The sequence below is a fragment of the Penaeus vannamei genome, chromosome 23 (assembly GCF_042767895.1).
Source record: "Penaeus vannamei isolate JL-2024 chromosome 23, ASM4276789v1, whole genome shotgun sequence".
Classification (NCBI taxonomy): domain Eukaryota; kingdom Metazoa; phylum Arthropoda; class Malacostraca; order Decapoda; family Penaeidae; genus Penaeus; species Penaeus vannamei.
Genome location: NC_091571.1, coordinates 34498749 through 34511873, shown reverse-complemented (window position 1 = coordinate 34511873; position 13125 = coordinate 34498749). Strand labels below are relative to the sequence as shown.

Here is a 13125-nt window from a genome sequence, read left to right as displayed (position 1 = left end):
AGAAAGCGAGAGAGAGAGAGAGAGAGAGAGAGAGAGAGAGAGAGAGAGAGAGAGAGAGAGAGAGAGAGAGAGAGAGAGAGAGAGAGAGAGAGAGAGAGAGAGAGAGAGAGAGAGAGAGAGAGAGAGAGAAAGAAAGAAAGAAAGAAAGAAAGAAAGAAATAAAGAAAGAAAGAAAGGAAGGAAGAGAAAGACAGATAGACAGACAGAGAATGATAATACCAAACACTACCACGCCCCTACCCAATCCCAGGTGGAGGGCGAGGACCACTTGGACGACACCGCCATGAACGGCATCGAGCTCTTCTGCCGCGCCCCAGCTGATGCGGGACACGACGGACGCCCACCCAGGAAGGACGCCAAGGAGTTCACTATCACCTCCACCGTCCAGCAGTGGGGGGATTGGAAAGGTGAGGAACGGAGGGAGGAGGGAGGAGGGAGGAGGAAGGGCATTCCCCAGACCACCGAAAATCCACTCAAAAATCTCTCCCATCGTCAAGGCATTCCCCAGACCACCAAAAAACCCACTCAAAAACCCCACCCACCGTCTAGGCATTTCCCAATCAACCAAAAACCCATTTCTCAAGAACGTCACCCACCGTCTAGCATTCCCCAGACCACCGAAAACCCACTCTAGGACCTCACTCACCGTCTAGGCATTTCCCAATCATCAAAAAACCCACTCCTCAAGACCCTATTCCACTGTCTAAGGCATTTCCCAATCAACTAAATATCCACTTTCTCAAGAACCTCTCCCACCGTCTAGCATTCCCCAGACCAACGAAAACCCACTCAAGGACCTCACCCACCGTCAATGCATTTCCCAGACCACCAAAACCCACCCAAAAACCTCTCCCATCAAGGCATTCCCCAAACCACCAAAACCCCACCCAACGTCTAGGCATTTCCCAATCAACCAAAACCCCACTCTTCATAACCCTCTCCCCACCGTCCAGGCAAACGAGAATGCGCCACGGGGTACCTCACCGGCCTGCGCATGAAGAGCGAGGAGGACCAAGGCTTCTTCATCGACGACACGGCGGCCAACGACCTCGAAATGCAATGCCACTGGTCCACCGACACTCTCAACGGCGGCGGCGACCACTGGGGGACATGGAGCAGCTGGGAGTCCTGTCCGCACAGTACGTCGTCTCTCGTGGTTGATCGTACTTCATTGGATTAGTTTGTGTATTCATGAAGAGTAGTGTTTATTTTGTGGTACACACGTGTGTGTGCATCACAAAATACACACACACACACAATATATATATATATATATATATATATATATATATATATATAAAATATATATATATATATATATATATATATATATAAAAAATATATATATATATATAAAATATATATATATATATATATATATATATATATAAAATATATATATATATAAAATATATATATATATATATATATATATATATATATATATATATATATATATATATATATATATATATGTGTATATATATTTATATATATACATGTATATATGTACATATATAATCTCTGCAGATTTCTTATCAAAAATTTTTCATTTTCAGACTGGGCGATCTGTGGCATTGAGACTCGAGTTGAGGCTGACAGTGCCACAGACGACACAGCTCTCAACAATGTACGAATGTTCTGTTGTAGCCTTAACGACATGCCACCAACTTTAGCCCCTAAGTAATGCAAATGGATATGGAATAAATTTGAGGGAATGTATAGAGTTTGTATGCCCTGGGTGTCATCACAATAACATCCTGAAATGGAACTATTTAATGTAGTGGTAATCTTTATAAATCAAAATGTGTTAATTCATGATGATTTGAAAGAGCACATACTTGATACAGTTCCTGTTTCTATAAAATGTAAGTTATAAGACAAAAAAATTATATAAAACAAATGAAAGTGTTTTATGCAAGGTAGAGAGATTAAATACAGACTAGTTTGGAACAGAGGTTCATTAGGGTCCCAGGTGAGGTTAAACAAAGTCAAACTGGGTCACAAAGAAAAATTAGCACAATTTAATTTAGTAAATCAACAAATGGGCATCATATATTATCACAGCAAAATGTATACTGCCTTTACATAGTCCTTTTTATGCAATGCAAACGAAATTCTTTAAATCCATGCACGTCAGACAATACAATGCATCTTCTTGCCTTCAAATCAATACAGTTTGATTCTGCAACTCATGAACATTGGTCGCTATTCGCTGACCAAGCAAATGCCATGACTGGGAGATAGATCCCAACAAATTGACTGTATGTGCTATCCATTGGTAAAAAACCATTTGATTTACCAAACTTTTCTCAATGAAGTCAGGACGCATTTTTTCTGTATATATTGTTCATTAGATTATATATTACAAGAATTAGCTCTTAAATTGTATCTGCTATTGAAGAGAACAAATAAAAATTTTAAAAAGTAAATATGTATTTTAAGTATTAAAAGTTGGAATATTATTATCTAGGTTTAGAACATTGTACATTGTGAATTTTTCATTGTTAACATGTTATTTTGATATTTTCACCAATGAAATTGTGCAGTAAAATAAATTTTCCAAAGGTACAATACTTCAAGGGAGATCTTACACAAAATGGAGACTTCTAAACATTTTAAATCCAATTATTTTCTTGACAATGCTTTCACATTTCATGCGAATAACAGACAATAAATTGATATCAGGCAATGAAAAGACATCTCAAAATTTTTTGTTCCTTTTTTAATAGGACCTTCATCATGTCCAATAATACCCAAGCTGGGAGGAGCATCTGGTGCAAGTCTGAGAATGTGGGAGGGTTAGAAACAGTGAAGAGAAGTGGGGGAAGTATTTCAAATGTGACTGTGATAACAATAAAAGTCTGTCCTATATTACAATATTTACACAAGATAGATTATTGGGGCCAGATCACTCTGCCCCTCGAGTCCCTCATCAACCAAAGAGCTTCAGATCATAAATTATACAAAAATAGAGTGCAATTCAACATCCCATTGTGGTGAAGCCTTGTTTTGTTTCCCTTTAAGAAAGTCCCAGTATTCCTTCTTTACATTAGGCAGGCTATATAGAATACATCTGGGACTTCATTATGGAGTTCCAAAATTGTGCATGTAAATGAATTCCAGCTCTATGAAAGATTGAAATGCACGGGAATAACATACTGGATATTGTGTTTTCTTTCTTATATATCAAATTCCTTCATGTATAAATCTCTAGCCAAGTACTACATAGGGGAGTTTACTCCATCCAAAAAAATGCTCTCAGTTTATTTCCACAACTATATAATTCATTCATGGTCCTACAGTCCGCACAGAATGGCCCTTGGGTCTTCGACAGCATCCTTGATCTTGCGCAGGAATGTTACTGCCTCCCTTCCGTCAATCAGTCGGTGATCGTAAGTCAGGGCAATGAACATCATGGGCCTAATTACCACCTGCATGAGGAAAAATCATTATCAGTTGAGTCACTGGCCTAATTAACTAATTAGGAAAAATTAAGATGGATTCTTTTTAGTTGAAGAAATTTCTTATAACACACTGACACCAGTTACATGCACATAGATGCTTCACCAAGCCCTTAGTCACCAAGGAGTCAATTACCAGGCCTACCTGATCTGTTTACCCTAAATTTCCTTACATTTTCACAATAAGAAAAGTTCTTATTGTTATTAATGTTCTATTATAACTATGTTCATAACAATAACAATAATAATGACAATAAAAAATACATAGATGAGGCCAGACAATTGACTCCATGGTGACTATGCACTTGTGGTCAATACAGTTATGAATGCATTACTGGCATTAAGTTAAATATCCACAAATCTCTGTTTATTGTATCATAAAATAGATTGTCATCCATATCAACTTTAAAGAAATATGTATATGTATATCATAAATATATATCATACATAATTTACATTATATATATATATATATGTATATATATATATATATATATATATATATATATATATATATATATATATATATATATATATGTATATATATATATATATATATATATGTATATATATATATATGTATATATATATATATGTATATATATATATGTATATATATATATAATTTCTTTTCTTCTTTTTCTTTTTCATTTTTCCCCTGAATGTTAAACAAATGAAAATTCTTGTTTACAATAATAAAATAACTAATCTTATTGTCAACTAGATAAAGGAAATATTTTTGAGCAATTAACATGGATTGTAAAATATACACATACCTAAAAAAGAGAAGGAAAGAAAGAAATAGCGCACCCTTACCTGTCCGTTCCTGGCAACCGGTCTGTTGAAGATTCCGTGCATGCCCAAAATGGCCGACTGCGGTGGGTTGATGATGGGTGTTCCGAAGAGGGACCCGAATACACCTCCATTGCTGATGGTGAAGGTGCCGCCATCCATATCCTCGACGGCCAGAGACCCTGTGCGGGCCTTCTCACCAAGTGCTGCAATGCCACGCTCAATGTCCAGGTAGTTCATTCCTTCCACGTTGCGCAGCACTGGCACTACGAGGCCCTGAAGTAATATGGATCATCAAGAGTTGTGCAGAAACAGAAGAAGATACACCTTTGTAAATTTGATCAGATCAGACAGAACTGATATTCTCATTTATTCAACCAATAATCATTATTTTTTTCCAGCTCGGTGAATTAGAAAAGTTATATAGAAATATACACATACACACATTTTAAAAATCAGTAACAAATAGATAAGGCCTTTTTTTCAACAACGGTCACTATGGTTGATGGCAGTATGTAATTAGCTATGACAACATCAAAGCAATTACAAAATGGACTGTAAGCTGATACATAATTTCATACTGTTTCCTCAACAAGAAAGTAACCTTCAACAAATTAAAATCAAAAGGTGGGGAAAATGAAGAAAGAAAAAGAAAGCACAAAATACCTTTGGAGTAGCCACAGCAACCGAGATATCTACGTAGTCCCTGTAGATAATTTCTGATCCTTCAATCACAGCATTGACAGTTGGCTGCTGTGTCAGGGCATAGGCTGAAGCCTTCACGAATGCCGACATGAAACCAAGCTTGATGCCGTGCTTCTTATGGAACTGTTCCCCAATGCTCTTGCGGAGCTCCATGATATTACTGGAAGAAGGATTTCATTCAGAAGGGGATTGGAAGTGGTGCTGCAAACTCTTGGGTAAGCATCGAGCTGTTTTCTAGGTAGAGCTAAGAACTTATCGTCTTGAAGAGGAGAATAATTAAAACTGCAAAGTTAGTCACAACATTCATACCTTTTTCTTCCTTAACATCTTCAGTGGAAAATTCTAAACCCTTTCTAACCATAATGAACAAAATATTTCTCTCGCAGCCTTTCTTATAGGTCTAAAGAATGGAAGCATGGAATACATACAACAATGTATCTGCATAATAAGCCAAACTTTTCCAGATGCTTGACTAGATAATACAATAATAAAAATGGCAATACCTGTCACTAAACCAAACATCTTGAAATAATGAATAAAAGATGATAAAATATTTATGCATATAAACACAAATCAAAGAAACTTGCCTCATGTCCAGCTCATTGAAAGTGGTTAACATGGCATTGGTGTTTTGTGCCTCCTTGAGACGAGCAGCAATGCGCTGTCGCATGCGAGACATTTTGACTCGCTGCTCTGTACGAGTTCCAGTGATTTCCTGACTGTAATCTGCTGGAGGAACCTTGAAAATAAAATGGGATTTGGATTTATGTACTGATATGAGTTGTGATCAATTCACACTTCCTGTAGTATATTCATAAATAAAATGAAAAAGAAAAAAGAAAATCTATCTTCATTTTTCTCTGTGGCATGAAGCAAAGTTCAGAAATTAATACATATATTACTTATTTCATTAACTATCTCAAAGATATGATCAAAAAGTGCTTTTTCCACTTTCCTCATATACATTATGTCACTTACTTTCACTTCTGCTTGCTGAATGAATGATGAATGCTTGATGGCTGCCACTGGGATGGACAACTTTGGTGCGGATGGAGGTGGGGCAGCAGGAGGGGCAGCTGATGGGATAGGTCCTGCTGCTGCAGCAGGAGCAGCAGGAGGAGGGGCAGCAGCAGCAGGGGCAGCAGCTGGTGCAGGTTTAGCAGCAGCAGCAGCAGCAGTGGCTGCAGCTGCCGCAGCAGCTGCTGCAGGAGCTTCTGCAGCAGGGGCAGCTTCCTTCTTAGCACCAGCAGCACCAGCTTCAATTTTACAAATGGCAGTGCCAGGGTTGACTGTGGATCCATCTTCTACCATGATTTCTTTAATCACTCCAGCACAAGGGGAGTTTACTGGCATAGAGGTCTAGAGAGAGAGAGAAAAAAAGTTTCAGAAGATGAAAATTAATATAAAAAAATTACCAATAGTAAGTATATGACAATTATTACTATTCCTCTGACACGCAAATCTAATTCACTAACACTTGTCACCCACCTTGTCAGTCTCGATTTCTGCGATGGCCTCGTCCTCAGCCACTGAGTCTCCTACTTCTTTCATCCACCTGATGTCGCCCTCAGTAATAGACTCCGCAAATGGGGGCACTTCCACAGTCTTAATTTCTGCATCTGAAAATTTGAATCAGCACCAAATAATCTCTTTGTAAAAAGACTAATCAACTGTTGAAATGTATCACTGATAACTGTTCAATTTATGGATTGAAGCCTATGAAACAATAGAACGGAACTACTTACAAAATGATGTTGATGTTCGGAAGTGCCGAGCCAGTTTGATGTGCTGTTCATACTTGCGACTTAATCTGAAATTGGTGCCATTTAATCACTAATACCAACAATAAAAAATGTGTGTCTAGCCATAAATACAAATCTAATTCACTAGCTTTATTTAACATTTCTAAGTTATCATTTCATTATTCTAAAGTAGTCTTACTTAGGAAAAATACTTACTGTACAGAAGAGGGAGAAATATGCAACAGCTTTTGCGATGTGGACACACCTGCAAGTTAAAACCAATGATATGAGAGAAACAACGGCATCAGTCAGGAAAGAGGCAAAGACACAGCATTTGCTAAGGAATGTTCATAATCATCAGACCATGAGACACTCACTCTTGCTTTTTCTCACTCCACATTTAGCTGATTATCTTTACAGCCTTTCCAATTAATTCCTTACCGATACACTAAAAGTTTTGTCTCTTGGGCAACAATGTAAACAATAACAAAAACTACAAGTACTGTTATCATCGCGGTATCCTCAATGTCTCTGTAGCATCCACCGTACTCTGCCAACTTTCTATTTTTAGCGCCTTTCCCCTCATCCTCAGAACCTATGGCCAGACAATAATACCTGGCTAGGCAACAAATAGTGTAGATTTTAAGAGATCAACTTGGATACAGACTGGGTGTCTTTTCCTCACAGCAAAGGATCTCAAAGCCTGTGAAACAGATATCCTTTTGTTCTAGTCTCTGAAGATGTACCGACAGTTTCTATTTAAAGCAATTTGCTTTGCTAAATTAAATTACATATTTTATCTGAAACTATCTAATCAGTGGATATTTCTTTTCACCTGACCACTCAAGATACACAGCTGTTTCATTCATTGTAATCCTTTAAAAAATAGGTGAGTATGCTCAAGGCCAAACCAATTTTTCCCAATTCAACACTGCTCACTGATCATCTTCCCTGTCAAAGTTGATAGACAAACATTGCTCTCAGGCAAGGACACTGCTTGGGAAGAGTAGAACATTTTTCTTTTCATTAGATATATATAATCTGTGATTTATAATCCTGTAGCAAGAGGAGGAGGAGAAAGAGGAAGAGGAAAAGGAAGAAAAGGAAGAGGAGGAGGAGGAGAAAGAAGAGGAAAAGGAGGAAGAGAAGAAGGAGAAAGACAAAGCAGAGGTCACACAAGAAGAGGAAGCAAAGGTTATTATTTCAGAATCTACTTACATCTGGTAGCTGTTCGCAACACCTGAAAAGAAAAGAAAATATGAAATCATCTTAAACATATATCAACAATAACTTACTAAATACTAATAGTTATCTTACAGAGCTCCTGGATAATAAGAAAATAAAAGAGAGAGGAAATAGCAAAATAAAATCAAATGAAATGTGGAGCTCAAGAATGTACTTATTGGGTGAAATAGCCAATTCACATTCTTCACATGAAATAAGTTAGGACTTGAAGTATTTACTTCACTTCTGATGAACTTGAAGGCAAAATAAAATACTGAAATACATATTTAACCACACTGAAAGAAAAAAAGAATGAAAAAGCAAGAAAAACGCCTACTTTTGAGGAGCCATACAAGACAATTCCTCAGATATATTTAGAAACGGAAATCTGACATACCCCCCTCCACACGCACAGGATGGTGGGGTTTATAATGCTATGTCACACACCTTTCTGATTTCCGTAATTGCATAGACCTACATTATTTTTTGTAATCAATTATAAGTATATACTTTCAATATTTACAAATTTGCGTAAATAGACTAGTATATAGGAAGGGATGTATGCAATCTGTTGAAGACTATAACGACTGAGAATTTAAATTTATTCCCATATTTTGTGCAACTTTGACATTTACATACATACACCTGAAATTTGAAAATGTGGCTTATATGTTCCTTTTTTCAGTTCATAAATTCTTGATCTGTATTTCAAATAAAGCTGTTTAAAACATTTTTGTGCACGAAATTCAAAACATCTATATTGCTAAAATATTATCATAATAATTATGATTTTTAAAATTCTCATTACTATTATCAGTATAATCCTTGTCACCATCATCAATACCAAACTTCTATTTTGTTACAGGACTTTGGACACTGATAATATCTGATAACAAACTTGGAACAAAGAACTTTTCAGATTCATTTTGGGAAAATGGTATGTTCTTGATGTCATTGTTACTTAATCTATCTAAATTTTTGAGTACATAGTTGTTTCCATAACTATCAATCACACATTTGTAAATAATTTAGTTTTGCTACTTCTGTGCACTTGGAAAACTTTCTCCTTAAAGGTACACAAGAATAAAATAACAGATTATTAGTGATAAATGTTAATATATAAATATTTCAACAAAAACAAACCAGGTATTTATGCTAAAACCCTGAAGTCCTATTCACCACGATTGCGGTTCATTGCAAAAAAATTGCAGACCTAACCAATTCGATTGGCAGCAGCATTTTTTCTGCAACTTTTAAAATCCAGAATTAGAAATATCTCGTGTCTACTAATAAACCTAGTATTGTTTGGCAAGTTTCCTAGAGCCACACCCCTCAATTCCACTGCAGGCCCTTCCGCCTAAGCCAATTGTGCACATTTGTGCTTTCCTGTATCATCTTGTGAATGAATCGTACTCAGAAATCAAACAAACCCTAATCTATTTCTCTTTCCCCATTCCCCCTCCACACAACATCCTATTATCATTAAAGTTAGATTCTGGTAGTTCATGGTCTTTTTCCTGCTTGTACATCTAGATCAATGGTTCCCGACCCTTTTCTTTCTGTGGCCCCAGACTAACATGTAATAATTTCCATGACCCTGTTCAGAGTCTGTCATCTTTTCAGATTCAGTTATTACTTGTTATGAATAGTTCAATGGTGACAGCAGCTATGGAACAAAAACATTTTTTGGATAGATTCATATTTATTGATATTTGACAGATAATTATATGCATGTACAATAAGCAAGCTAAAATTCATTTTAATTTAATGTCATAATTCTCATATTGCCCCATGGCCCCTAAATTGGGAACCCCTGACCTAGATATGCTGAGAAATGCTGTATATAAATATCCAAGGAAACTGCTATTTTAACTGCTGATACCTATATGATGTGATTCTGTCAGTTCCATCTTATATTGGTTCTACTTTGGAAGGGTCTTTGGTCTAGGGAAGCTCCTGTTTATCTTATTAATTTCAGTCTCCCCCACTGGGAGTAATGACCCAGCAACATTCTTTGAATTCATAATTAACCTACGCACACCTAACCACAGTGATACTAGTATCAATGGATTCCTTTAACCGTCTGCTACTTATATTTGTACCAATCATGCTACAGAACCATACTCAAACCCCACGATCATGGCCCCAATGGTAGGGGAGGCATGAAGGTTACTAGGGAAATTGTGGGGTAACATATGAAGATAACATCATATATACAAGATGTGGGTCACCATAATATCTAATGCAAGGGGCTGTGCTCCCTCCAGGTATTCACAGAACGATGGAGCTTGTGTATTCATTCTGGGTAAATCTTCACAAAATCTGCCTCCCTGTGGTTGGTCCTATGCTATATCCAGCAATAAATACAGGATATTTGGTATTCCAGGGTGGGTTGCAGAGCACTGCACTCCCTGCATTACATAACTTATGAACATACCTTGTATAATGTACCCAGCTAACCTTCATACCTTCCCTATTATTGGAGGCAAGCATGAGAGGCAAAGAGAGAGGTTCTAGGGCATTATTCCTAAAGAATACGAGTAGCAGTGGGGAACATCCTTATAAGGTGCACACGTGTTCTAGACATTTACCAAGGAGTATTTAAAAAAAAAATAATCCTAATCTACTGACTGACTGTCTAAAAACAAAATTATCATGGCACATGAGCCTCTTACACACCAGCATAGGCCAATATATATTCTGACAAGATAGCTAGACCTCACTGGCACTTTATCATCAAATATGGAATAAGTTCAATGTCTATCTTGTAAGTATATCTGTGAAGGAGGCTTGTAGACCTTTGCCAGAGCACAGATCCTGTGGCTGTGTACTTCAGACATAATGGAAGTGTTGTACATGTTTAACAATGGAGGCATTACAGTACCAATAGCTGAATTCAATTTCAAATGTCTTTAAAACTTGTTTTCCTCTCACTTTATCATCCAATAATATATGTGAAAAATTGTTAATCTTTTGTTTCACATAGCTATCCCCCCTTGTAATCATTACTCCATATTTCAACTATTCATAGTGTAATATACATGAATTTATTGTTGTTTTCCATCACTATTCACATAAGTGAAAGTACAAATAATTGTTTACCAAGTGACCGCACCCCTTCAAGACTAAAAGCGTTTTAAGCTGGGAAAGTTCTTGCCTGAAATCTCAAGCGTTTTTCTTGCTAATTCAAGCATTTCGCTTGCTTTCTCAAGTGACCTCCGTAGATGGCTTGACTTGCGCTTGCTAAGTATATGAGAATGGGTAGGCCTATATTTTAATTCAGGGATATTCATTTGTTTTGATAACGCGTCAGAATGAAAGGGCTGTCAATCGGAAGTGTGTGTCATTGTTTTAGAGGCACTTTATATGAATATAGGAGAAAATATAGCGCTTTGTTAAGATGTTCGGGTAGATTTATTTACTTCTCTGCCATCTTGATGCTGCGCTAGCTTGCCAGTTGTTTTGAATTGCGCGCTCAAACTGTTACCAACCGCAGGTGAAATAAACTCCACCCTCTTGTGCATAAGTTATCTCTTTCCGAGATTGTTGGTGGGAATATTGCTTTTAAAACCCAAGTATATATATTTCGTGTGTTATTTTGATATTTCTATGCTCATCAAGGACTGTTATGATTTGTACTTTATAAACAGACATTTCCACATGTCTGGCATCACTGAAGAGGGCCTGCCTGCCTTGGAAAGCGTTTTAAGCAGGGAACGGTGCTTAAAACGCTTTAAGTCCTTATCATTCCAGCCACTCCTGGGGATCCACAAACATCATCATATGAACCAAAAGCCTTCCTAATCTGGGGCTTCATATCCAGACCCCACCCAATTACTTTATTTCCCTATCATTTCCCTACTAGACCTCCCAATTTATCCCTGTGGACATACTCTCCATGCACTATTTGTTGTGACTTACTTTCTTAATTCTTTTTATGTAATTATTTTCCTATGCAGTTTCCTTCATGTAACAGTGAGTGCAGTTGTCCCTTCTTTAAGAAAGGGTCATTAGATTTCCCTATATATGTATACCAACATATCATATATTGCAAAACTTTCTTATTATCAACATCAGAAGTGTTAGTTTCTGTTTATCTATCTATTACTGATTACCTTACACCATATGGCTGTGTGAAAAACTATATCAATGAATTTTCCTATTTTCATGCAGAGTTTATGATTATCATCTTAGTTATCATTACTATTATAGGTCCTAAAAAATCAGTAATGTCTTCATTTTCGACCTATAATTCTTTAATGGTTCTGAGCATTCCTATATTATCAAAGAAAAGCAAAATAAATGGAAATATTAACCATACGAAATGCCCTACTGGAGAATATTCCATACACATGTGAAATAACTGAATGTGTAAAAATTAATTAAAATAAACACTTGAATACCAGTCAAGCTAATATTATTTAAGCTTGATAAACAGATGAATAAAAGGCAAGAACACAGAGAAAAAAGGTAATGATTATCTTCTAGATTTCACCCGTGAATTACTGCCGGCATTGGAAACCCTCCCATTACGACCGGAAGTCCCTGAATATACAAGAAATTTACGCCTATTCAACATACAACAAATCAACTACTGTTTATCTGATGGTAATAGAAAGCCGAAAAGCCCTCCCATTCGGCCAAAAAATAAGAATATTATATTTTCCACTCTATTTTGGTCCGATCAGCTGATTCGCGTGACGTCACATGGTGCTCAGCGATATCTCTAAATAGCCAATTTAGCCTCATCACGGCCTAATTTCACCTCAATAACCACCCATATTAACGCTCCTGTGATAATTCTCGTGACCAATTACCTGCACTTCGGCCTGGGTCGGCAAACGCGCCCAATATTTGCCAATATTCCGGATGCCGATCATGGCGACCTCTCCTCTCGGCCGTTCTTCCCGGGATGAAGTAAGTGCGATTCCGAACACGCTTTTCCTCTGCTTATATCAGTTTATTTTCATTTCTCCTGGTTGTTATATTGGTTTAGAGTCAAATAAAAGAATTATCGTTTTTTTGTTTAATCGTATATTGGTTTAAGGTTATCGTATCTAAGAGTGGGGGTTTGTTGATGAACCTCGTTGTGGTTTTTGTAAATGGGGTGTTCATGGCGCCATATTTAAAATAGGGATGCAGCGAGGTTTGTAAAGAATTGACGATTCTGCCTTAAATGCTTAATAAAAGGTTCTGTA

At 37.0% G+C, this 13125-nt stretch overlaps 2 protein-coding genes across 2 annotated transcripts in view; one reads left to right on the top strand and one right to left on the bottom strand.

Moving 5' to 3' along the window:
* LOC113802100 (vitelline membrane outer layer protein 1) overlaps nt 1–1720 on the top strand; it is an 8137-nt gene extending 6417 nt beyond the window's left edge. The window contains exons 3-5 of the mRNA XM_027352567.2: nt 251–407; nt 954–1139; nt 1560–1720. Of these exons, the coding sequence (XP_027208368.2) occupies nt 251–407; nt 954–1139; nt 1560–1687 (471 nt within the window). The 3' untranslated portion in view covers nt 1688–1720. The remainder of the gene's footprint in view (nt 1–250; nt 408–953; nt 1140–1559) is intronic.
* Nucleotides 1721–1997: 277 nt separating this feature from the next.
* LOC113802091 (dihydrolipoyllysine-residue succinyltransferase component of 2-oxoglutarate dehydrogenase complex, mitochondrial) lies at nt 1998–12878 on the bottom strand. The gene is made up of 10 exons (XM_027352555.2): nt 12745–12878; nt 7922–7943; nt 6920–6968; nt 6707–6771; nt 6450–6580; nt 5940–6320; nt 5549–5700; nt 4923–5121; nt 4281–4532; nt 1998–3434 (listed from the first exon to the last, which is right to left on the bottom strand). The coding sequence occupies exons 1-10, from the start codon at nt 12805–12807 to the stop codon at nt 3300–3302; spliced, it is 1449 nt and encodes a 482-aa protein (XP_027208356.2). The 5' UTR covers nt 12808–12878; the 3' UTR covers nt 1998–3299.
* Nucleotides 12879–13125: the final 247 nt, after the last annotated feature.

What these genes read in the sequence shown, in the direction of transcription:
- LOC113802091 (XM_027352555.2), bottom strand. Translation starts at nt 12,807, where the DNA reads ATGATCGGCATCCGGAATATTGGCAAATATTGGGCGCGTTTGCCGACC. An exon ending in CCGAACATCAACATCATTTT is followed by an intron (nt 6,581 to 6,706) that starts GTAAGTAGTTCC and finishes TCAAATTTTCAG; the next exon opens with ATGCAGAAATTAAGACTGTG. An exon ending in TTGCTGTGGCTACTCCAAAG is followed by an intron (nt 4,533 to 4,922) that starts GTATTTTGTGCT and finishes ATATTACTTCAG; the next exon opens with GGCCTCGTAGTGCCAGTGCT.